The sequence below is a fragment of the Oncorhynchus mykiss genome, chromosome 12 (genome assembly GCF_057628025.1).
Source record: "Oncorhynchus mykiss isolate SJ-2025 chromosome 12, ASM5762802v1, whole genome shotgun sequence".
NCBI classification, from domain to species: Eukaryota; Metazoa; Chordata; class Actinopteri; order Salmoniformes; family Salmonidae; genus Oncorhynchus; species Oncorhynchus mykiss.
In genome coordinates, this window is record NC_143033.1 from 77,083,257 (window position 1) to 77,109,605 (window position 26,349).

Here is a 26,349-nt window from a genome sequence, read left to right on the forward strand (position 1 = left end):
GCTGCTGGCTGCTGTTAAGCTTTCTTGACTTGGACATTCCTTTGTTTATCCAGCTAAACAGCTGTTTTTAGAGAAAATGTGTTTGGAGTTTACACTTCCTCTTCCACCTATAACGGAGGAGGTCAACATAATTAAAAACAATCTACCAAATGAATATATATTCATTTTGAAATGTTGATTACTTCTCCTTGCCATTGATACTACATGACCAAAAGTATGTATCCACCTGCTCATCGAACACCTCATTCCCAAATCATGGGCATTAATATAGAGTTGGTCCCCCCTTTGCTGCAAGAACAGCCTCCACTCTTCTGGGAAGGCTTTCCACTTGATGTTGGAACATTGCTGTGGGGACTTGCTTCCATTCAGCAACAAGAGCATTAGTGAGGTCAGGCACTGATTTGGGCTATAAGGCCTGGCTCGTAGTCGGCATTCTAATTCATCCCAAAGGTGTTCAGTGAGGTTGTGGTCAGAGTTCTTCCACACAGATCTCGACAAACCATTTCTGTATGGACCTCACTTTGTGCATGGGGGAAAGGTCATGCTGAAACAGGAAAGGGCCTTCTTCAAACTGTTGCCCCAATGTTGGAAGCACAGAATTGTCTAGAGGGTATGTATGTTGTAGCGTTAAGATTTCCCTTCACTGGAACTAAGGGGCCTAGCCCAAACCATGAAAAACATCCCCAGACCCATTCCTCCTCCACCAAACTTTACAGTAGGCACTATGCAATCGGACAGGTAGCGTTCTCCTGGCATCTGCCAAACCCAAATTAGTCCGACGGACTGCCAGATAGTGAAGCGTGATTCATCACTCCAGAGAACGCGTTTCCTCTGCTCTGCTCCAGAGTGGCAAGCTTTACACCACTCCAGCCAAAGCTTGGCATTGTGCATGGTGATCTTAGGCTTGTGTGCGGCTGCTCGGCAATGGAAATCCATTTCATGAAGCACCTGACGAATAGTTATTGTGCTGACGTTGCTTCCAGAAGCAGTTTGGAATTCCAGAGTGAGTGTTGCAACCAAGGACAGACGATTTTTACGCGTAATGCGCTTCAGCACTCGGCGGACCCATTCTGTGAGCTTGTGTGGCCTACCACTTTGCGGCTGAGCCATTGTTGCTCCTAGACTTTTCCACTTCACAATAACAGCACTAACAGTTGACCAGGGCAGCTTTAGCAGAGCAGAAATTTGACAAACTGACTTGTTGGAAAGGTGGCATCCTATGACTGTGCCACTTTGAAAGTCACTGAGCTCTTCAGTAAGGCCATTCTACTGCCAATGTTTGTCTATAGAGATTACATGGCTGTGTGCTCGATTTCAAACACCTGTCAGCAACGGGTGTGGCTGAAATAGCTGAACCCATTAATTTGAAGGGGTGTCCACATACTTTTGTCCATGTAGTGTACTTTTGTATATACAGTATAGTGTATCATTCACCTGATCATAAGACGATGTGGATTTTTTTCCCGCTAACTTCCTATGGGGGTCCTTGGGCCGCCAGTTTGACAGGTCAAGACAATTTTGAAGACCCCTGGCCCCTGGAGATATGGATATTCAACGACAATGAGTGAACTCCCATTCTCAACAGAATGAAAACAGCAGTCCACAAAACTTTAGAGCTGGACAGTAGGGTCAAAGCCTGTGTCACAATTTAAGCTTATACTTTGTCAACATTTGGCCATAACACGACAACACAAGGATTCTCTTTAGACTGTGAAAATGTTGTGCTGAAAGGACAGCTCCGCTAATCGGTCAGGATGCAGCATAGAGACAGCGATGGTCAGGATGAACTTGGTGGTGCTGAAGAACAGCTCCAACATTTAGTGAAATCGTACTGATGATGAGGGCACACTTTGTCTCAGCAGCTACCAAACATTAGCCACTGTAATAGTTTTTGTAGTTTCATCCTAATAACTACAGTGCCTTGCGAAAGTATTCGCCCCCCTTGAACTTTGCGACCTTTTGCCACATTTCAGGCTTCAAACATAAAGATATAAAATTGTATCATGAAGTGGAACGACATTTATTGGATATTTCAAACTTTTTTAACAAATCAAAAACTGAAAAATTGGGCGTGCAAAATTATTCAGCCCCTTTACTTTCAGTGCAGCAAACTCTCTCCAGAAGTTCAGTGAGGATCTCTGAATGATCCAATGTTGATCTAAATGACTAATGATGATAAATACAATCCACCTGTGTGTAATCAAGTCTCCGCATAAATGCACCTGCACTGTGATAGTCTCAGAGGTCCGTTAAAAGCGCAGAGAGCATCATGAAGAACAAGGAACACACCAGGCAGGTCCGAGATACGGTTGTGAAGAAGTTTAAAGCCGGATTTGGATACAAAAAGATTTCCCAAGCTTTAAACATCCCAAGGAGCACTGTGCAAGCGATAATATTGAAATGGAAGGAGTATCAGACCACTGCAAATCTACCAAGACCTGGCCGTCCCTCTAAACTTTCAGCTCATACAAGGAGAAGACTGATCAGAGATGCAGCCAAGAGGCCCATGATCACTCTGGATGAACTGCAGAGATCTACAGCTGAGGTGGGAGACTCTGTCCATAGGACAACAATCAGTCGTATATTGCACAAATCTGACCTTTATGGAAGAGTGGCAAGAAGAAAGCCATTTCTTAAAGATATCCATAAAAAGTGTTGTTTAAAGTTTGCCACAAGCCACCTGGGAGACACACCAAACATGTGGAAGAAGGTGCTCTGGTCAGATGAAACCAAAATTGAACTTTTTGGCAACAATGCAAAATGTTATGTTTGGCGTAAAGCAACACAGCTCATGGCCCTGAACACACCATCCCCACTGTCAAACATGGTGGTGGCAGCATCATGGTTTGGGCCTGCTTTTCTTCAGCAGGGACAGGGAAGATGGTTAAAATTGATGGGAAGATGGATGGAGCCAAATACAGGACCATTCTGGAAGAAAACCTGATGGAGTCTGCAAAAGACCTGAGACTGGGACGGAGATTTTTCTTCCAACAAGACAATGATCCAAAACATAAAGCAAAATCTACAATGGAATGGTTCAAAAATAAACATATCCAGGTGTTAGAATGGCCAAGTCAAAGTCCAGACCTGAATCCAATCGAGAATCTGTGGAAAGAACTGAAAACTGCTGTTCACAAATGCTCTCCATCCAACCTCATTGAGCTCGAGCTGTTTTGCAAGGAGGAATGGGAAAACATTTCAGTCTCTCGATGTGCAAAACTGATAGAGAGATACCCCAAGCGACTTACAGCTGTAATCGCAGCAAAAGGTGGCACTACAAAGTATTAACTTAAGGGGGCTGAATAATTTTGCACGCCCAATTTTTCAGTTTTTGATTTGTTAAAAAAGTTTGAAATATCCAATAAATGTCGTTCCACTTCATGATTGTGTCCCACCTGTTGTTGATTCTTCACAAAAAATACAGTTTTATATCTTTATGTTTGAAGCCTGAAATGTGGCAAAAGGTCGCAAAGTTCAAGGGGGCCGAATACTTTCGCAAGGCACTGTATATTTATATGGATTCATTGAATGAAATTGATTAATTTATATGATGTATCTTATGATATAATTTGTATTTTCCTGGTGCCTTATTGTATATCCATGGACTCAGAGGTACTTTGAAACCTTTGGAGACTTAAACAGTGCAGCGGCTATCATGGGCAATAAAACACTTGCCAGGCATGGCATCACTGTGCTGAACGGCATCGAGCGAGCTGTGTAGAATATGGACGACATCAAGAACACCGGCACTCATTGATTTACATCCAAGAGGATTAATCCAACTTAAAATTCTCTGTTTTATGTCAGTTAGGATCACCACTTAATTTTAAGAAATTTTAATGTTAGAATAATAGTAGAGAGAATTATTTATTTCAGCTTTAATTTATTTCATCACATTCCCAGTGGGTCAGAAGTTTACATACTGTACACTCAATTCCTATTTGGTAGCATTGCCTTTAAATTGTTAAACTTGGGTCAAACATTTTGGGTAGCCTTCCACAAGCTTCCCACAATAAGTTGGGTGAATTTTGGCCCATTCCTCCTGACAGAGCTGGTGTAACTGAGTGAGGTTTGTAGGCCTCCTTGCTCACACACGCTTATTCAGTTCTGCCCACAAATTTTCTATAAGATTGAGGCTAGGGCTTTGTGATGGCCACTCCAATACGTTGACTTTGTTGTCCTTAAGCCATTTTGCCACAACTTTGGAAGTATACTTGGGGTCATTGTACATTTGGAAGACCCATTTGTGACCAAGCTTTAACTTCCTGACTGATGTCTTGAGATGTTGCTTCAATATATCCACATAATATTCCTCTATTCCATCTATTTTGTGAAGTGCACCAGTCCCTCCTGCAGCAAAGCACCCCCACAACATGATGCTGCCACCCCCTTGCTTCACGGTTGGGATGGTGTTCTTTGGCTTGCAAGCCTCCCCCTTTTTCCTCCAAACATAACGATGGTCATTATGGCCAAACAGTTCTATTTTTGTTACATCAGACCAGAGGACATTTCTCCAAAAAGTACGATCTTTGTCCCCATGTGCAGCTGCAAACTGTAGTCTGGCATTTTTATGGCGGTTTTGGAGCAGTGGCTTCTTCCTTCCTGAGTGCGCCTCCACAGTCCAGTACGTTCTGTGCCTCCTCCTCGCACTCGCCCTGAGGTGCGTGTCATCAGCCCGGTGCCACCTGTACCGGTCCCACGCATCAGATCTCCAGTGCGCCTCCACAGTCCAGAGCTTCCGGCGACAGTTCCCAGTCTAGAGTTTCCGGCGACAGTTCCCAGTCCAGAGCTTCCGGCGACAGTTCCCAGTCCAGAGCTTCCGTTGACAGTTCCCAGTCCAGAGTTTCCGGCGACAGTTCCCAGTCCAGAGCTTCCAGCGACAGTTCCCAGTCCAGAGCTTCCGGTGACGGGCCACAGTCCAGAGCTTCCAACGACGGGCCAAAGTCCGGAACCTCATACGACGGGCCACAGTCCGGAACCTCCAACGACGGACCACAGTCCGGAACCTCCTACGACAGGCCACAGTCCGGGGCCTCCAGTGACGATCCCCAGTCCGGGGCCTCCGGCAATGATCCGCAGTCCAAAGCCTCCGGAGATGATCCATGGTCCGGTTCCACAAAAGCGGAAGGATCAGCGTAAGGAGGGGGGGATGCATCAAGAACCGGAGCCGCCACCGAAGGTAGATGCCCACCTGGACCCTCCCCTATAGGTTCAGGTTTGCGGCCGGGAGTCCACACCTTTTGGGGGGGTGGGGGGTACTGTCACACCCTGACCTTAGATAACTAGGGTAGGTACTCTAGTGTTGTATGTCTAGGGTTTTGTATGTCTAGGGTTTTGGGGATCACATTTAGGCAGTCCTGTTTCCCACTTTCTGTTGTGGGATCTTGTCTATGTGTAGTTGCCTGTCTGCACTATATTGTATAGCTTCAGGTTTGTTTGTTATTTTGTTAGTTTGGTGTTCATTCTTTTAAATAAGAGAATGTACGCATTCCACGCTATGCCTTGGTTCGTTCCTTATAACGAACGTGACACTATATGACGGCTGCATGGTCCCATGGTGTTTATACTTGCATACTATTGTTTGTACAGATGAACGTGGTACCTTCAGGCATTTGGAAATTGCTCCCAAGAATGAACCAGACTTGTGGAGGTCTACATTTTTGTTTCTGAGTTCTTGGCTGATTTATTTTGATTTTCCTGTGATGTGAAGCAAAGAGGCACTGAGTTTGAAGGTAGGCCTTGAAATCCATACACAGGTACACATCCAATTGACTCAAATTATGTCAATTAGCCTATCAGAAGCTTCTAAAGCCATGACATAATTTTCTGGAATTTTCCAAGCTGTTTAAAGGCACAGTCAACTTAGTGTATGTAAACTTCTGACCCACTGGAATTGTGATACAGTGAACTAATCTGTCTGTAAACAATTGTTGGAAAAATGACTTGTGTCATGCACAAAGTAGACTTGCCAAAACTATAGTTTGTTAACAAGATATTTGTGGAGTGGTTGAAAAACGAGTTTTAATGACTCCAACATAAGTGTATGTAATCTTCCGACTTCAACTGTAGCAACTTGGGAGTCTAGGTTTAAACTCTCGATCACTCAACAATTTCTTGCCACACAAATACATGAACCTAACATTGAATACCAGAACTGTTATGAGAAGTTTACTTGAACTTTTGAGTTAGACGATTGTGTGTTGAATCAGGAATTAATCATTGCAGTCCTGATATCATTTAAACGCATTGTATTAATTCAAGCACCATTAAACACAAGGTTGTATTTATTAGTTGCATTGGTTAGTTCATGCACAGCTAATGTAACATGTCAGTGTGGTTAATTGGCAAATATTTTAGTTATTTGCTAAATATTTGTATATCGCACATTATCAATATCTGATTAACAAGGTTGAAATATTTACACACTTAGTTCATAATGCATATGTGCCACCATATTGATGTTCATGCAAGAAAATAAGGCACAGATTAAAAAAAATATTAATTTGTGGAAGATTTTATTTGCTTTAGTAGAAGGAACAACATGTGCCTCTAAACAAATGATCAGCGCTTGTTGGTACTCTGGTGGTCGTCGGTCTCTGAGTGGAGGGGCTCTAGTGGTACTGTCTGCCCAGGGAGCTCACCACGACGGCCAGGAACTTCTGGAAAGCGCCCTGGACATCAGCGGTGAAGTCAGCACCCATTCTCGCAGCAACGACAATAGTAAGGCAGTCAGCCAGCAGCTGCAAAAGAAAGGAGCAAATGGACAAGTAAGAAAACGCATTCTTTCACACTATTGTAAGAAAACGCATTCTGCCACACTATTGTAAGAAAACGAATTCTGCCACACTATTGTAAGAAAACGCATTCTGCCCCACCATCTATGCCACACCTTAGATAGGCAAGTACCTTGTGTGAAGTAGAACATTTCAATTTACCCGGAAGTTGTCTGGATCCACGCGCAGTTTCTCGGAGTGCAGCACGCTCAGTTCTGCGTAGGTGGCCTTGATGTCATCCATGTTCTTGACAGCCCGGTCCAGTCCGCGCAGGACGGTCTTTCCGTGAGCGGCGACCATTGGGTTTCCCTGGATGGCAGCGGCGTTGTACAGGTTTCCAAAGTTACCGAAATACCTCTGGGTCCAGGGGTACACAACCAGACACCTGTAGAAATAATAAATAGTTATGAATTACACAAACGTGATATCTGCATACACACATATCTTACGGAAATCAATTAATGTGTCATTTGGAGATGTCAATTACGCGTTAATTACACGACTTCTTCTTGAAAATCATAATAACAAGCGCATAATAATATAATAACAATATAATAACATGCCTAATTCCAATAATTTGTAGACCACAGTTTTAAACACACTACCTGGAAAGAGCCGCGGGCCCAACGTCATCGTAGTCCATCTTCTCGAAGACGCTCTGAATGGTGGCGCGCTCAAAGTCTGTCCACTGAACCATGTTGCTAGCTGTTGAAGTTTCTTTCACAGAGGCTAACGAATCATTTACACTTTGTCTTCGTTTGAGCAGCGTTTTTAAAAGGATCGGGACGCTCCTCCCTAAAGACAGCGATGGGTGGGGTCATGGTAAGGGGCTGTATAAGCCAAAAGTCACAGATTTGACTGAGATAATAATGTGAAGTTTTACCGTTTACCATATATGTTTAAAAGCAATTTTACAATAATACACTGTCCTAAAATCATCCATTTAATTATTACGTTACATACCAATTATTACATTATTAGAAGTATTAACAAAAATAAGCCCCAAATAGTGGGGAAATATACCATTCTCAACACATGGAAATACATGTGTAATATGCCTACTATCTGAAGATATAGACCTATTGCACATAAATCACACTTGGTGGGGATTCAATTACTTTGTCTGAGAAACATTTTTAACTATCTCTGTGTATGCCTATAGTCAGATATTAGTACGATATAACTACGATATTAATATATTACTAAGATATATGAAATAGCCTACTAAGATAGTACATCATTTTTATCCTTGTAATACATTTCTAAACAAATGAATTGATACTTCACCTCTATGTTCATTCTGTGCTAGTAAGGTCGACCCCATTTAATATTTATTTTTATAGTTGCACTATTCCAGTCTATTTGGGGGTAATGCATCTCTACTGTCAACTTTTCCATATTTCTGAATACAGGCTTCTATTCCTTACTTATGATACAGGTAATTTACCTATTGAAAATACAAGTAGACTTCTCTTTATTGGTTAAATACCATAAAGCCAGAGTGATAAATAAATTAACGAATATTGAATTATTTTGTACTGAAATAAAATATGGAAATTACTGACTCCCTTGTGAAAACTACCAGCATTAAACAACCTCTCAACACATCTCTAATACTAAAAACTTCGTAGACTTCAATGACTGTCATAATCATGTATATATCTATATTTTTTTTATCCATCTCTACCCTGTGTGTTTTATGTTTGATATTGTGTGCTGCTCAGAAGGTGCTAACAATGTCTTTGTAAGTCTTGTATGGAGGATTGTACCAACTTGTGTTTTTGTCCAGTAAAATAAACAGAAATGTAATAACTTGAGAGGGATTGTGCCTATTGAACATTAACAAAAGGCATGTTGTATCTTGTTTATCTTGGAGGTGGGTCTGCATTGGGTGGGGCTCGCGGATAATATAAAAAGTCTTGGTTTGTAAGAGCTCATCACTGCACTTCTACTCCAGCATCGTCTTTAACTACAACCATGAGTCTCACCGCTAAGGACAAGAAAATGGTCAAGGCCTTCTGGGCTAAGGTGGCCGGCAAGGCTGAGGACATCGGATGCGATGCTCTGTCTAGGTAATGGCTGTCGTGCTGCTAATATTATAGCTGTTTTTGAAGAAAAATGTAGACTGTTTTTGTGTTAGCATTCCATCTTTCTTGACATGTTTTTTTCTTCCGGTGCAGGACGCTGGTTGTGTACCCCCAGACCAAGACCTACTTCTCCCACTGGAAGGACCTGAGCCCCGGCTCTGCCCCAGTCAGGAAGCACGGTGGGACCATCATGGGAGGCATCAGTTTAGCCGTGGCCAGCATCGACGACATCAGCGCAGGTCTCCTCGCCCTCAGCGAGCTGCATGCCTTCAAGCTGCGTGTCGATCCCGCCAACTTCAAGGTCAGGACAGTCACAGCATTATTTATAATAATTTGTTTACCGTTGACACCAAATGAAAATGTGTCGTTAAAATGCATTTAAAATATATCGGGTACTCTTTACAGTAAAATGGACAACGTAGATTATTAAATAAAATATCATATTAAAACATGTAGTGTACTAATGTTCATTCCTTTCGTCCTGTAGATCCTGTCCCACAACATCTTGGTGGTGCTGGCTATCTTGTTCCCCAATGATTTCAACCCCGAAGCTCATGTGGCCATGGACAAGTTCCTGGCAGCGGTGGGCCGGGCTCTGTCTGAGAAGTACCGATAAGATGTGGACAGAAGGCATCAGACCAGACGGATTGCAGCATTGATCAGCACTGTGCTCAGCTCTGTATTGTTGTAAAATATAATTAAATGTCAAAACGCACATAATTACGTTTTTTGGTCTTTACTTTGGTTTTTAATTCGTTGTTTTGTAGAGCACAGGACCTGATATGATTAAATAAGTTGCTGTTTGCAAGTCTGAAAGACATCGAAAGTCAAAAAGGTATTCATAAAGAAAATGGAAACTATATGCAAAACATTAGCAGTAAAAGTTTAGAAGTAAATAAATGAAATCAGAGAAGGGGAACAAAGTTGAAATAGTAGCCTATAGATCAATCAAATGGCTCGCTTAGAACTTGCTATTGATAAACAAGATTGAACAAACTATTTGACATAGGACCACATCAACAAAATGGAAAAAACGATTTAATATAACAAAGTAATATATATTATATAATTAGGCTAATTAAGGACTATGTATATATTATGAATGGATTGATAGTATTTATAAAATAAAATGTCCTAAACTCAAAGTTGTCAAGGACAGGAGGTGCCTCTGATAAATGTATTTTGTATGTTATAGGGTTCTTTTGACTAACTGATTTATTGTTATTAATAAACAAAAATGTATCTCATGTTGATCTGGATAAAGCTAGAATCCTTAGTTGAAACAATGACAAAGTAGTCATGGTCTGTTTTGGTAAAAAGCTGAGGGATGGGCATAGAGAGATGTGACCACTCTCAAAATCGTAGACAGAGCTATGGATGCAAGGACTGACTATCCATGATATCAAAATTATAGTTTTAACCATGTTTTGAGGCTATGCAGTGTCTGTTTACTTTTAAATTGTTTGCAAACAGAGTAAAAGAGTCAAACAAGCTTATATGTTGGGTTCTGTCATGTTGTGTCTTGTCTCTGTCCTTTCCCTTCACCCTGTCTCCCTCTGCTGGTCGTTGTTATGTTACCTTTTCTCCCCCGCTTTCCCCCAGCTGTCCCTTGTCTCCTCTAACTACCCGTTCCCCACCTGTTCCCTGTTTCCCTCTGATTAGGTCCCTATATCTCTCTCTGTTTCTGCTCCTGTCCTTGTCGGATTCTTGTTTGTTTGTGTTTCATGCCTGGGCCAGACTATCGTCATGTTTGCTGTAACCTTGTCCTGTCCTGTCGGAATCTGCCGGTCTATCTGAGCCTACCTAAGTTTGGTTATTAAAGAAGCTCTGTTTAAGTTAGTTCGCTTTTGGGTCCTCATTCACTCACCGTAACAGAAGAATCCGACCAAGAATGGACCCAGCGACTTCGGATCCTCTCCACTCAGCCGTCGGAATCCAGGGAGCGATGCTAGGCAGACACGAGCAGGAAGTGTCTGCTGCTCGACATGCCGTTGAGACCCTGGCCACCCAAGTCTCCAACCTCACAGAACAGGTTCACCATCTCCGCCTCGATCCACCGGCCACTTCCAGGGCTTTCGAATCTCCGGAGCCCAGAATCAATAACCCGCCGTGTTACTCTGGGGAGCCCACTGAATGCCGCTCGTTCCTCACCCAGTGTGATATTGTGTTTTCTCTCCAGCCCAACACTTACTCCAGGAGCACTGCTCGTGTCGCCTACGTCATATCTCTCCTTATTGGACGGGCTCGTGAGTGGGGCACGGCAATCTGGGAGGCAAGGGCTGAGTGTACTAACCAGTATCAGGACTTTAAGGAGGAGATGATACGGGTTTTTGATCGATCTGTTTTTGGGGAGGAGGCTTCCAGGGCCCTGTCTTCCCTATGTCAAGGTAATCGATCCATAACAGACTACTCTATTGAGTTTCGCACTCTTGCTGCCTCCAGTGGCTGGAACGAGCCGGCTTTGCTCGCTCGTTTTCTGGAGGGTCTCCGCGCAGAGGTAAAGGATGAGATTCTCTCCCGGGAGGTCCCTTCCAGCGTGGATTCCCTGATTGAACTCGCTATTCGCATTGAGCGACGGGTTGATCTGCGTCACCGAGCTCGTGGAAAGGAGCTCGCGTTCTCCGTTGCTCCCCTCTCCGCATCACTACCATCTTCCTCTGCCGGCTCGGGAGCTGAGCCTATGCAGCTGGGAGGTATCCGCATCTCGACTAAGGAGAGGGAACGGAGAATCACCAACCGCCTCTGTCTCTATTGCGGTTCTGCTGGTCATTTTGTCACTTCATGTCCAGTAAAAGCCAGAGCTCATCAGTAAGCGGAGGGCTACTGGTGAGCGCTACTACTCCTGTCTCTCCTTCAAGATCCTGCACTACCTTGTCGGTCCATCTACGCTGGACCGGTTCGTCAGCTTCCTGCAGTGCCTTAATAGACTCTGGGGCGGAGGGCTGTTTTATGGACGAGACCTGGGCTCGGGAACATGACATTCCTCTCAGACAGTTAAGGGAGTCCACGGCCTTGTTCGCCCTGGATGGTAGTCCTCTCCCCAGGATTCAGCGTGAGACGCTACCTTTAACCCTCACTGTTTCTGGTAATCATAGCGAAACCATTTCTTTTTTGATTTTTCGTTCACCTTTTACACCTGTTGTTTTGGGCCATCCCTGGCTAGTTTGTCATAATCCTTCCATTAATTGGTCTAGTAATTCTATCCTCTCCTGGAACGTCTCTTGTCATGTGAAATGTTTAATGTCTGCTATCCCTCCTGTTTCCTCTGTCTCTTCTTCACAGGAGGAGCCTGGTGATTTGACAGGGGTGCCGGAGGAATATCACGATCTGCGCACGGTGTTCAGTCGGTCCAGGGCCACCTCTCTTCCTCCACACCGGTCGTATGATTGTAGTATTGATCTCCTTCCGGGAACCACTCCCCCCCGGGGTAGACTATACTCTCTGTCGGCTCCCGAACGTAAGGCTCTCGAGGATTATTTGTCTGTAGCTCTTGACGCCGGTACCATAGTCCCCTCCTCCTCTCCCGCCGGAGCGGGGTTTTTTTTTGTCAAGAAGAAGGACGGGTCTCTGCGCCCCTGCATAGATTATCGAGGGCTGAATGACATAACAGTTAAGAATCGTTATCCGCTTCCTCTTATGTCTTCAGCCTTCGAGATCCTGCAGGGAGCCAGGTTTTTCACTAAGTTGGACCTTCGTAACGCTTACCATCTCGTGCGCATCAGGGAGGGGGACGAGTGGAAGACGGCGTTTAACACTCCGTTAGGGCACTTTGAATACCGGGTTCTTCCTTTCGGCCTCGCTAACGCTCCAGCTGTCTTTCAGGCATTAGTCAATGATGTCCTGAGAGACATGCTGAACATCTTTGTTTTCGTTTACCTTGACGATATCCTGATTTTTTCACCGTCACTCCAGATTCATGTTCAGCACGTTCGACGTGTCCTCCAGCGCCTTTTAGAGAATTGTCTTTTTGTGAAGGCTGAGAAGTGCACTTTTCATGCCTCCTCCGTCACATTTCTCGGTTCTGTTATTTCCGCTGAAGGCATTAAGATGGATCCCGCTAAAGTCCAAGCTGTCATTGATTGGCCCGTCCCTAAGTCACGCGTCGAGCTGCAGCGCTTTCTCGGCTTCGCGAACTTCTATCGTCGTTTCATCCGTAATTTCGGTCAGGTGGCCGCTCCTCTCACAGCCCTTACTTCTGTCAAGACGTGCTTTAAGTGGTCCGTTTCCGCCCAGGGAGCTTTTGATCTCCTCAAGAATCGTTTTACATCCGCTCCTATCCTTGTTACACCTGACGTCTCTAGACAGTTCGTTGTCGAGGTTGACGCGTCAGAGGTGGGCGTGGGAGCCATTCTTTCTCAGCGCTCCCTCTCTGACGACAAGGTCCACCCATGCGCGTATTTTTCTCATCGCCTGTCGCCGTCGGAACGTAACTATGATGTGGGTAACCGCGAACTGCTCGCCATCCGGTTAGCCCTAGGCGAATGGCGACAGTGGTTGGAGGGGGCGACCGTTCCTTTTGTCGTTTGGACTGACCATAGGAACCTTGAGTACATCCGTTCTGCCAAACGACTTAATGCGCGTCAGGCGCGTTGGGCGCTGTTTTTCGCTCGTTTCGAGTTCGTGATTTCTTATCGTCCGGGCTCTAAGAACACCAAGCCTGATGCTTTGTCTCGTCTCTTCAGTTCTTCAGTAGCCTCCACTGACCCCGAGGGGATTCTCCCTGAGGGGCGTGTTGTCGGGTTGACTGTCTGGGGAATTGAGAGGCAGGTAAAACAAGCGCTCACTCACACTCCGTCGCCGCGCGCTTGTCCTAGGAACCTTCTTTTCGTTCCCGTTCCTACTCGTCTGGCCGTTCTTCAGTGGGCTCACTCTGCCAAGTTAGCCGGCCACCCTGGCGTTCGGGGTACGCTTGCTTCCATTCGCCAGCGTTTTTGGTGGCCCACCCGGGAGCATGACACGCGTCGTTTCGTGGCTGCTTGTTCGGTCTGCGCGCAGACTAAGTCCGGTAACTCTCCTCCTGCCGGCCGTCTCAGGCCGCTTCCTATTCCCTCTCGACCGTGGTCTCACATCGCCTTAGATTTTGTCACCGGACTGCCTTCGTCAGCGGGGAAGACTGTTATTCTTACGGTTGTCGATAGGTTCTCTAAGGCGGCCCATTTCATTCCCCTTGCTAAGCTTCCTTCTGCTAAAGAGACGGCACAAATCATCATCGAGAATGTTTTCAGAATTCATGGCCTTCCGTCAGACGTCGTTTCGGACAGAGGTCCGCAATTCACGTCTCAATTTTGGAGGGAGTTTTGCCGTTTGATTGGGGCTTCCGTCAGTCTCTCTTCCGGCTTTCACCCCCAGTCTAACGGTCAAGCAGAACGGGCCAATCAGACTATTGGTCGCATCTTACGCAGTCTTTCTTTTCGCAACCCTGCGTCTTGGTCAGAACAGCTCCCCTGGGCAGAATACGCCCACAACTCGCTTCCTTCGTCTGCGACCGGGCTATCTCCTTTTCAGAGTAGCCTCGGGTACCAGCCTCCGCTGTTCTCATCTCAGTTCGCCGAGTCCAGCGTCCCCTCCGCTCAGGCTTTTGTCCAACGTTGCGAGCGCACCTGGAAGAGGGTCAGGTCTGCACTTTGCCGTTATAGGACGCAGACTGTGAGGGCTGCTAATAAGCGTAGAACTAAGAGTCCTAGATATTGTCGCGGTCAGAGAGTTTGGCTCTCCACTCAGAACCTTCCCCTTAAGACGGCTTCTCGCAAGTTGACCCCGCGGTTCATTGGTCCGTTCCGTATTTCTCGGGTCATTAATCCTGTCGCAGTTCGACTTCTTCTTCCGCGATACCTTCGTCGCGTCCACCCGGTCTTCCATGTCTCCTGTATTAAGCCCGTTCTTCGCGCCCCCGCTCGTCTTCCCCCCCCCCCCCCCATCCTTGTCGAGGGCGCACCCATCTACAGGGTCCGCAGGATTTTGGACATGCGTCCACGGGGCCGTGGTCACCAGTACCTTGTCGATTGGGAGGGGTACGGTCCTGAGGAGAGGAGTTGGGTTCCCTCTCGGGACGTGCTGGACCGTGCGCTGATCGAGGATTTCCTCCGTTGCCGCCAGGTTTCCTCCTCGAGTGCGCCAGGAGGCGCTCGGTGAGTGGGGGGGTACTGTCATGTTGTGTCTTGTCTCTGTCCTTTCCCTTCACCCTGTCTCCCTCTGCTGGTCGTTGTTATGTTACCTTTTCTCCCCCGCTTTCCCCCAGCTGTCCCTTGTCTCCTCTAACTACCCGTTCCCCACCTGTTCCCTGTTTCCCTCTGATTAGGTCCCTATATCTCTCTCTGTTTCTGCTCCTGTCCTTGTCGGATTCTTGTTTGTTTGTGTTTCATGCCTGGGCCAGACTATCGTCATGTTTGCTGTAACCTTGTCCTGTCCTGTCGGAATCTGCCGGTCTATCTGAGCCTACCTAAGTTTGGTTATTAAAGAAGCTCTGTTTAAGTTAGTTCGCTTTTGGGTCCTCATTCACTCACCGTAACAGGTTCTTATTGGGTATGACGGTTGAACTGATCTCATGAGGCATTTACAAGTTGTATTCTTTAAGAATCAATGGGTATATATTATTAATTCCCAAAATCGATGTACAGTTGAAGTCGGATGTTTACATACACCTTAGCCAAATACATTTAATCTCAGTTTATCACAATTCATTTAATTCTGACATTTAATCCAAGTTAAAATTCTCTGTTTTATGTCAGTTAGGATCACCACTTAATTTTAAGAATTTTGAATGTCAGAATAATAGTAGAGTGAATGATCTATTTCAGCTTTTATTCATTTCATCACAGTCCCAGTGGGTCAGAAGTTTACATACTGTACACTCAATTCCTGAGCAGCCTTTCAGGTTATGCCGATACAGGACTCGTTTACTGTGGATATAGATACTTTTGTACCTGTTTCCTCAATCCAGCATCTTCACAAGTTCCTTTGCTGTTGTTCTGGGATTGATTTGCACTTTTCGCACCGATGTACGTTCATCTCTAGGAGACAGAACACGTCTCCTTCCTGAAGGGTATGTCGCGCCCTGACCTTAGATATCTCTGTTTTCTATAGATTTTGGTTAGGTCAGGGTGTGACTAGGGTGGGTACTCTAGTGTTGAATGTCTAGGGTTTTGTATGTCTAGGGTTGTTGTAGGTCTAGGGGTTTTGTATTTCTATGTTGGCCTGATATGGTTCCCAATCAGAGACAGTTGTTTATCGTTGTCTCTGATTGGGGATCATATTTAAGCAGCCCTGTCTCCCACTTTCTGTTGTGGGATCTTGTCTATGTGTAGTTGCCTGTCTCCACTATATTGTATAGCTTCACGTTTCGTTTGTTATTTTGTTAGTTTGTTTGGTGTTCATTCTTTTAAATAAGAGAAGGTACGCATACCACGCTGCACCTTGGTTCGATCCTTATAACGAACGTGACAGAAGATCCCACCATTTAAGGACCAAGCAGCGTGGTCAGGAGGAATGGACCTGGGAGGAGATTCTGGATGGAGCCGGACCCTGGACGCAGGCTGGGGAGTATCGCCGTCCTCAGGAGGAGATAGAGGCAACGAAAGCGGAACGGCGATATTACGAGGAGTTGTACCAACGAGACAAGCACGAGAGGCAGCTCCAAAAAAGTTTTGGGGGGGTGCATACGGAGTGGTCGGCGGAGCCGAGGGCTGAACCAGAGCTCGATGCAAGTGAGGAGCTTGACACAAGATTCCGGAGAGAAGTGCTAGCATTGAGAGCGTTGCAGAGCGGGCGTGCTGAGGAACGTGTGACTGGTCAGGCACCGTATTATGCAGTGATGCGCATGGTGTCTCCAGTTCGCATTCATAGCCCGGTGTGCTGTATTCCAGCTCCCCGCATTGACCAGGCTAGAATGGGAATCCAGCCAGGACGGATGGTGCCGGCTCAGCGCTCTTGGTCTCCAGTATACCTCCTTGGACCAGGATATCCTGCGCAGGTTCTGTGCACTGTGTCTCCGGTATGTCTGCACAGCCCAGTGCGTCCTGTGCCAGCGCCCGAATTTGCAGGGCGAAAATAAACATCCAGCCAGGACGGGTTGTGCCAGCTCAACGCTCCAGACCTCCAGTGCGCCTCCACAGTCCAGTAAGTCCTGTGCCTCTTCTCCGTACTCGCCCTGAGGTGCGTGTCATCGGCCCGGTGCCACCTATACCGGTCCCACGCATCAGGTCTCCAGTGTGCATCCACAGTCCAGTACGTCCTGTTCCTGCTCCTCGCATTCACCTTGAGGTATGTGTCCCCAGCCCGGTACCAACAGTGCCGGCACCACGCATCAGATCTCCAGTGCGCCTCCACAGTCCAGTAAGTCCTGTGCCTGCACTCCACACTCGCCCTGAGGTGCGTGTCATCAGCCCGGTGCCACCTGTACCGGTCCCACGCATCAAGTCTCCAGTGCGCATCCACAGTCCAGTACGTCCTGTGCCTCCTCTCCGTACTCACCCTGAGGTGTGTGTAATCAGCCTTGTGCCACCTATACCGGTCCCACGCATCAGGTCTCCAGTGCGCCTCCACAATCCAGAGCTTCCGGCAACAGTTCCCAGTCCAGAGCTTCCGGTGACAGTTCTCAGTCCAGAGCTTCCAGCGATGGGCCACGGTCCGGAGCTTCCAACGATGGGCCAAAGTGCGGAACCTCTAACGACGGGCCACAGTCCGGAACCTCCAACAACGGGCCACAGTCAAGGGCCTCCAACGACGGTCAACAGTCCGGGGCTCCAGCGACGGTCCCCAGTCCGTTGTCTCCAGCGACGGTCCCCAGTCCGGGGTTTCCAGCGACGGTCCGCAGTCCGGGGCCTCCAGCGACGGTCCCCAGTCTGGGGTCTCCAGCAACAGTCCCCAGTCCGGGGTCTCCAGCTACGGTCCTCAGTCCAGGGTCTCCAGCGACGGTCCCCAGTCCGGAGTCTCCAGAGATGATCCCCTCTGGCGATGATCCTCAGTCCAGAGCCCCCGGAGATGATCCATGGTCCAGTTCCACAAAAGAGGAAGGATCAGCGTGAGGAGGGGGGGATGCGTCCAAAACTAGAGCCGCCACCGAAGGTAGATGCCCACCTGGACCCTCCCCTATAGGTTCAGGTTTGTGGCCGGGAGTCCGCACCTTTTTTTTTGGGGGGGGGGGGGGGTACTGTCACGCCCTGACCTTAGATATCTCTGTTTTCTATAGATTTTGGTTAGGTCAGGGTGTGACTAGGGTAGGTACTCTAGTGTTGTATGTCTAGGGTTTTGTATGTCTAGGGTTTTGGGGATCATATTTAGGCAGTCCTGTTTCCCACTTTATTTTGTGGGATCTTGTCTATGTGTAGTTGCCTGTCTGCACTATATTGTATAGCTTCAGGTTCGTTTGTTATTTTGTTAGTTTGGTGTTCATTCTTTTAAATAAGAGAATGTACGCATTCCACGCTATGCCTTGGTTCGTTCCTTATAACGAAGGTGACACTATATGACGGCTGCATGGTCCCATGGTGTTTATACTTGCGTACTATTGTTTGTACAGATGAACGCGGTACATTCAGGCATTTGGAAATTGCTCCCAAGAATGAACCGGACTTGTGGAGGTCTACATTTTTGTTTCTGAGGTCTTGGCTGATTTATTTTGATTTTCCTGTGATGTGAAGCAAAGAGGCACTGAGTTTGAAGGTAGGCCTTGAAATCCATACACAGGTACACATCCAATTGACTCAAATTATGTAAATTAGCCTATCAGAAGCTTCTAAAGCCATGACATAATTTTCTGGAATTTTCCAAGCTCTTTAAAGGCAAAGTCAACTTAGTGTATGTAAACTTCTGACCCACTGGAATTGTGATGCAGTAAATTATAAGTGAACTAATCTGTCTGTAAACAATTGTTGGAAAAATGACTTGTGTCATGCACAAAGTAGAGATCCAACCGACTTGCCAAAACTATAGTTTGTTAACAAGATATTTGTGGAGTGGTTGAAAAACGAGTTTTAATGACTCCAACATAAGTGTATGTAATCTTCCGACTTCAACTGTAGCAACTTGGGAGTCTAGGTTTAAACTCTCGATCACTCAACAATTTCTTGCCACACAAATACATGAACCTAACATTGAATACCAGAACTGTTATGAGAAGTTTACTTGAACTTTTGAGTTAGACGATTGTGTGTTGAATCAGGAATTAATCATTGCAGTCCTGATATCATTTAAACGCATTGTATTAATTCAAGCACCATTAAACACACGGTTGTATTTATTAGTTGCATTGGTTAGTTCATGCACAGCTAATGTAACATGTCAGTGTGGTTAATTGGCAAATATTTTAGTTATTTGCTAAATATTTGTATATCGCACATTATCAATATCTGATTAACAAGGTTGAAATATTTACACACTTAGTTCATAATGCATATGTGCCACCATATTGATGTTCATGCAAGAAAATAAGGCACAGATTAAAAAAAATATTAATTTGTGGAAGATTTTATTTGCTTTAGTAGAAGGAACAACATGTGCCTCTAAACAAATGATCAGCGCTTGTTGGTACTCTGGTGGTCGTCGGTCTCTGAGTGGAGGGGCTCTAGTGGTACTGTCTGCCCAGGGAGCTCACCACGACGGCCAGGAACTTCTGGAAAGCGCCCTGGATATCAGCGGTGAAGTCAGCACCCATTCTCGCAGCAACGACAATAGTAAGGCAGTCAGCCAGCAGCTGCAAAAGAAAGGAGCAAATGGACAAGTAAGAAAACGCATTCTTTCACACTATTGTAAGAAAACGCATTCTGCCACACTATTGTAAGAAAACGAATTCTGCCACACTATTGTAAGAAAACGCATTCTGCCCCACCATCTATGCCACACCTTAGATAGGCAAGTACCTTGTGTGAAGTAGAACATTTCAATTTACCCGGAAGTTGTCTGGATCCACGCGCAGTTTCTCGGAGTGCAGCACGCTCAGTTCTGCGTAGGTGGCCTTGATGTCATCCATGTTCTTGACAGCCCGGTCCAGTCCGCGCAGGACGGTCTTTCCGTGAGCGGCGACCATTGGGTTTCCCTGGATGGCAGCGGCGTTGTACAGGTTTCCAAAGTTACCGAAATACCTCTGGGTCCAGGGGTACACAACCAGACACCTGTAGAAATAATAAATAGTTATGAATTACACAAACGTGATATCTGCATACACACATATCTTACGGAAATCAATTAATGTGTCATTTGGAGATGTCAATTACGCGTTAATTACACGACTTCTTCTTGAAAATCATAATAACAAGCGCATAATAATATAATAACAATATAATAACATGCCTAATTCCAATAATTTGTAGACCACAGTTTTAAACACACTACCTGGAAAGAGCCGCGGGCCCAACGTCATCGTAGTCCATCTTCTCGAAGACGCTCTGAATGGTGGCGCGCTCAAAGTCTGTCCACTGAACCATGTTGCTAGCTGTTGAAGTTTCTTTCACAGAGGCTAACGAATCATTTACACTTTGTCTTCGTTTGAGCAGCGTTTTTAAAAGGATCGGGACGCTCCTCCCTAAAGACAGCGATGGGTGGGGTCATGGTAAGGGGCTGAAAAAAGCCAAATGTCACAGATTTTACTGAGATAATAATGTGAAGTTTTACCGTTTACCATATATGTTTAAAAGCAATTTTACAATAATACACTGTCCTAAAATCATCCATTTAATTATTACGTTACATACCAATTATTACATTATTAGAAGTATTAACAAAAATAAGCCCCAAATAGTGGGGAAATATACCATTCTCAACACATGGAAATACATGTGTAATATGCCTACTATCTGAAGATATAGACCTATTGCACATAAATCACACTTGGTGGGGATTCAATTACTTTGTCTGAGAAACATTTTTAACTATCTCTGTGTATGCCTATAGTCAGATATTAGTACGATATAACTACGATATTAATATATTACTAAGATATATGAAATAGCCTACTAAGATAGTACATCATTTTTATCCTTGTAATACATTTCTAAACAAATGAATTGATACTTCACCTCTATGTTCATTCTGTGCTAGTAAGGTCGACCCCATTTAATATTTATTTTTATAGTTGCACTATTCCAGTCTATTTGGGGGTAATGCATCTCTACTGTCAACTTTTCCATATTTCTGAATACAGGCTTCTATTCCTTACTTATGATACAGGTAATTTACCTATTGAAAATACAAGTAGACTTCTCTTTATTGGTTAAATACCATAAAGCCAGAGTGATAAATAAATTAACGAATATTTAATTATTTTGTACTGAAATAAAATATGGAAATTACTGACTCCCTTGTGAAAACTACCAGCATTAAACAACCTCTCAACACATCTCTAATACTAAAAACTTCGTAGACTTCAATGACTGTCATAATCATGTATATATCTATATTTTTTTTATCCATCTCTACCCTGTGTGCTTTATGTTTGATATTGTGTGCTGCTCAGAAAGTGCTAACAATGTCTTTGTAAGTCTTGTATGGAGGATTGTACCAACTTGTGTTTTTGTCCAGTAAAATAAACAGAAATGTAATAACTTGAGAGGGATTGTGCCTATTGAACATTAACAAAAGGCATGTTGTATCTTGTTTATCTTGGAGGTGGGTCTGCATTGGGTGGGGCTCGCGGCTAATATAAAAAGTATTCGTTTGTAAGAGCTCATCACTGCACTTCTACTCCAGCATCGTCTTTAACTACAACCATGAGTCTCACCGCTAAGGACAAGAAAATGGTCAAGGCCTTCTGGGCTAAGGTGGCCGGCAAGGCTGAGGACATCGGATGCGATGCTCTGTCTAGGTAATGGCTGTCGTGCTGCTAATATTATAGCTGTTTTTGAAGAAAAATGTAGACTGTTTTTGTGTTAGCATTCCATCTTTCTTGACATGTTTTTTTCTTCCGGTGCAGGACGCTGGTTGTGTACCCCCAGACCAAGACCTACTTCTCCCACTGGAAGGACCTGAGCCCCGGCTCTGCCCCAGTCAGGAAGCACGGTGGGACCATCATGGGAGGCATCAGTTTAGCCGTGGCCAGCATCGACGACATCAGCGCAGGTCTCCTCGCCCTCAGCGAGCTGCATGCCTTCAAGCTGCGTGTCGATCCCGCCAACTTCAAGGTCAGGACAGTCACAGCATTATTTATAATAATTTGTTTACCGTTGACACCAAATGAAAATGTATCGTTAAAATGCATTTAAAATATATCGGGTACTCTTTACAGTAAAATGGACAACGTAGATTATTAAATAAAATATCATATTAAAACATGTAGTGTACTAATGTTCATTCCTTTCGTCCTGTAGATCCTGTCCCACAACATCTTGGTGGTGCTGGCTATCTTGTTCCCCAATGATTTCAACCCCGAAGCTCATGTGGCCATGGACAAGTTCCTGGCAGCGGTGGGCCGGGCTCTGTCTGAGAAGTACCGATAAGATGTGGACAGAAGGCATCAGACCAGACGGATTGCAGCATTGATCAGCACTGTGCTCAGCTCTGTATTGTTGTAAAATATAATTAAATGTTAAATCGCACATAATTACGTTTTTTGGTCTTTACTTTGGTTTTTAATTCGTTGTTTTGTAGAGCACAGGACCTGATATGATTAAATAAGTTGCTGTTTGCAAGTCTGAAAGACATCGAAAGTCAAAAAGGTATTCATAAAGAAAATGGAAACTATATGCAAAACATTTCCACACAAAGCGGTCCTTAGAGAACTTAGCAGTAAAAGTTTAGAAATAAATAAATGAAATCAGAGAAGGGGAACAAAGTTGAAATAGTAGCCTATAGATCAATCAAATGGCTCGCTTAGAACTTTCTATTGATAAACAAGATTGAACAAACTATTTGACATAGGACCACATCAACAAAATGGAAAAAACGATTTAATATAACAAAGTAATATATATTATATAATTAGGCTAATTAAGGACTATGTATATATTATGAATGGATTGATAGTATTTATAAAATAAAATGTCCTAAACTCAAAGTTGTCAAGGACAGGAGGTGCCTCTGATAAATGTATTTTGTATGTTATAGGGTTCTTTTGACTAACTGATTTATTGTTATTAATAAACAAAAATGTATCTCATGTTGATCTGGATAAAGCTAGAATCCTTAGTTGAAACAATGACAAAGTAGTCATGGTCTGTTTTGGTAAAAAGCTGAGGGATGGGCATAGAGAGATGTGACCACTCTCAAAATCGTAGACAGAGCTATGGATGCAAGGACTGACTATCCATGATATCAAAATTATAGTTTTAACCATGTTTTGAGGCTATGCAGTGTCTGTTTACATGTCAATGGTTTACAAACAGAGTAAAAGAGTCAAACAAGCTTATATTTTGGGTTCTGATGGGGTACGACAGTTGAACTGAGCTCATGAGGTTATATTCTTTAAGAATCAATGGGTATATATTATTAATTCCCAAAATCGATACATTTAAACTCAGTTTTTCACAATTCCTGACAAAGAGGATACTGCTGTTGCAAATAAATGATTAACGTTTCAATCGTTTCCTTCTCCCAGCTGCTGGGCGACTGCCTCACCGTTGTTCTGGCCTCCCAGATGAGGCGCGGCTTCACGCCAGACGTCCAAGCGGCCTGGCAGAAGTTCCTGACCGTGGTCATCTCTGCGCTAGGCAGACAGTACAACTAAAGACATGTTCTATAGTGGAATACACATATATATTTTATTATAGAATACATTTTGTATGAATAATAAAATATATTGTTGAGCACACGTCCATGCTCTTCACTTCATTCTGTTTGAGGGGGCAGTAAAATAGGAGCCATTAGAAAATGTAGCCAAACCTACTTTAACTCTTATGCCTTTGGCCTAAGTGAGATTGAGAAACCTCTCTTTGACGCTGGCGTCACGAGAGAGAGTATGTTTGGTCAAATATCACATGCAGCAACGAATTCTTATCAATGGAATAATCAATACATTCATCAGTATTATGTTATAGTAGTTACATCAAAACGTTCCTTCTTTTCTAATACACGTCTGCAGGAAAAGTAAGGTAGTCAATCATGTTGCCCAGGTTAACTTTTATTTGCCTCGGGTAGGCAGAATTTGCATAAACAGTATCAGTCAAAAGTTTGGACACGCCTACACATTCAAGAGTTTTTCTATATTTTTACTATTTTCCTACATTGTAGAATAATAGTGAAGACAGCAAAACTATGAAATAACACATATGGAATCATGTTGCAACCAAAAAAAGTGTTAAACAAATCCCAAAATATATTTTATATTTGAGATTCTTCAAATAGCCACCCTTTGCCTTGATGACAGCTTTGCACACTCTTAGCATTTTTCAATTTTTGTAACCTTTATTTAACTAGGCAAGTAAGTTAATAAGAACAAATGATTATTTACAATGACAGCCTACCGGGGAACAGTGGGTTAACTGCCTTGTTCAGGGGCAGAACGACAGATCGGGGATTCGATACAGCAACCTTTTGGATACTGGCCCAACACTCTAACCACTAGGCTACCTGTCACATTCACTCATACAGCTTCACCTGGAATGCTTTTCCAACAGTCTTGAAGCAATTCCCATACATACTAAGCACTTGTTGGCTGCTTTTCCTTCCCTCTGCGGTCCAACTCATCCCAATCCATTTCAATTTGGTGGAGGCCAGGTCATCTGATGCAGCACTCCATCACTTTCGTTCTTGTTCAACTAGCCCTTACACAGCCTGGAGGTGTGTTGGGTCATTTTCCTGTTGAAAAACAAATGATAGTCCCACTAAGCCAAAACCAGATGGGATGGTATATTGCTGCAGAATGCTGTGGTAGCCATGATGGTTAAGTGTGCCTTTAAATCTGAATCACAAACAGTGTCACCAGCAAAGCAACCCCACACATCCTCCTCCAAACTTCACGGTGGGATCTACACATGCGCAGCACTTGATGGGTTTGACTGCACATGAGGAAACTTTCAAAGTTCTGGAAATGTTCCACATTGATTGACCTTTGTGTCTTATCTTTGCTTGTTTGAGCTGTTCTTGACAGAATATGGGCTTGGTCATTTAAATAGGGCTATCATCTGTACATCACCCCTACCATGCCACAAGGGTGGCTACTTTGAGGAATCTCAAATATAAAATATATTTTGATTTGTTTAACACTTTTTTCGTTACTACATGATTGCATATGTGTTATTTCATAGTTTGTCTTCACTATTATTCTACAAAATTGTAAAAATAAATAAAAACCCTTGAATGAGTAGGTGTGTCCAAACGTTTGACTGGTACTGTATATAGGCCTATAAAACGAACACACAATTGGAAATAATGTGAATTTAAACTTGTCTAGCAGTGAGCTCATATTTGGACGATTTGGTGCTCTAACAAGAGGTGGGGTGCATATTGAGAAAGGGCATCTATCTTTGTCTCTGCTTATCTCAAAGGAAACATGCGTCAGTTTTATCACAGTGTTCTGGTTCCACCCTAGTCGCTCAGTTAGCGTGGCACTGGGATGGTATGCATGTACTTCGATTCAGAGAATATTTCCGGGATAGTATGCCCTGCGACATCAGAGTCACTTTCCTTGTTTGAGGTCAATTGGCTATTAATGGCATATATAGGCACATTCTGAACATTTTACCTTTTTGTAAGAAAGTCATGCTGATTGTCATTATCCTGTTTGTACCATGGGCCATACATGGGGCATTCATTGGCCATACAGTCTCAATTTCATCAATGCGTTAGTTTCACTTATTTAAACAACTGTTTGTATCACAATGAAGGTACATTTCGTAATTTCACATAACTTTTTAAAATCGACATCATATCAATAGACCAGTAAATCAATCAAAACCAATCAATCAATGGGGTCAACTGTGTCAAAATGTAAAATATGATTAATTCTTCGGAGGCAAAATCTATATTCTTCGCGACATAGCCAAATCAAGACGAACATGTTAATAACTTACAACTTTAGTTTACAATAGGCCTATGTCACATACAATAGGCCAAAGTCACATTACAATAGGCCTATGTCACATTACAATAGGCCTATGTCACATTACAATAGGCCTATGTCACATTACAATAGGCCTATGTCACATACAATAGGCCTATGTCACATACAATAGGCATACAATTGGAAATCGTAATGGAACATTTCTAATGCATGAGGTAATTAATAGACCAGATTCAAGTGTTTATAATGTTGATGGCATTGGCAGCAGGCGATTTGATTTTGAGAAGGGGTTTTTGGCAGCCTAAGCATTGCGCAGTGGATTTGGGTTATTTGCCAAAGTCTTCCCTTTTGATGGTTTTGTTTTTGTTGTTTTTGAGGGAAATTGGGGAAACAATAGTTTGGTCTCCAACACAAATACAATTTCCCAGCGTCCTCTGCTGGTCTGCTGCAGACATGACAGCGTGCGCGGCGTGCCCAAGAAATCTACAAATACACTAAATGCAACAGCGCGCTCTGTTGGTCAAATCATGCACAATTAGGCTACAGCTGGCTCGAGAAATGC

The 26,349-nt window shown here is 44.1% G+C and overlaps 5 protein-coding genes across 5 annotated transcripts; 3 read left to right on the forward strand and 2 right to left on the reverse strand.

Annotated features, from left to right (window-relative positions):
- Window positions 1-3,655: 3,655 nt before the first annotated feature.
- LOC149979377 (uncharacterized) lies at window positions 3,656-5,209 on the forward strand. The gene is made up of 2 exons (XM_090191401.1): window positions 3,656-3,717; window positions 4,621-5,209. Exons 1-2 carry the CDS (start codon window positions 3,656-3,658, stop codon window positions 5,207-5,209), a joined length of 651 nt encoding a protein of 216 aa, XP_090047527.1.
- Window positions 5,210-6,501: 1,292 nt separating this feature from the next.
- Window positions 6,502-7,491, reverse strand: LOC100135791 (embryonic beta-type globin). Its single transcript, NM_001124187.2, is given in 3 exon segments — window positions 6,502-6,740; window positions 6,936-7,158; window positions 7,379-7,491. Coding segments are annotated over 3 exon segments (444 nt in total). The 5' UTR covers window positions 7,471-7,491; the 3' UTR covers window positions 6,502-6,611.
- Window positions 7,492-8,705: 1,214 nt separating this feature from the next.
- On the forward strand, window positions 8,706-9,580 carry LOC118937734 (hemoglobin embryonic subunit alpha-like). Its single transcript, XM_036938356.2, has 3 exons — window positions 8,706-8,845; window positions 8,954-9,161; window positions 9,348-9,580. Exons 1-3 carry the CDS (start codon window positions 8,751-8,753, stop codon window positions 9,474-9,476), a joined length of 432 nt encoding a protein of 143 aa, XP_036794251.1. The 5' UTR covers window positions 8,706-8,750; the 3' UTR covers window positions 9,477-9,580.
- A 9,728-nt stretch (window positions 9,581-19,308) lies between these two features.
- On the reverse strand, window positions 19,309-20,408 carry LOC118937733 (hemoglobin subunit beta-like). The gene is made up of 3 exons (XM_036938355.2): window positions 20,189-20,408; window positions 19,746-19,968; window positions 19,309-19,550 (listed from the first exon to the last, which is right to left on the reverse strand). The coding sequence occupies exons 1-3, from the start codon at window positions 20,278-20,280 to the stop codon at window positions 19,422-19,424; spliced, it is 444 nt and encodes a 147-aa protein (XP_036794250.2). The 5' UTR covers window positions 20,281-20,408; the 3' UTR covers window positions 19,309-19,421.
- A 1,103-nt stretch (window positions 20,409-21,511) lies between these two features.
- On the forward strand, window positions 21,512-22,391 carry LOC110538433 (hemoglobin embryonic subunit alpha-like). The gene is made up of 3 exons (XM_021625265.3): window positions 21,512-21,656; window positions 21,765-21,972; window positions 22,159-22,391. Exons 1-3 carry the CDS (start codon window positions 21,562-21,564, stop codon window positions 22,285-22,287), a joined length of 432 nt encoding a protein of 143 aa, XP_021480940.1. The 5' UTR covers window positions 21,512-21,561; the 3' UTR covers window positions 22,288-22,391.
- Window positions 22,392-26,349: the final 3,958 nt, after the last annotated feature.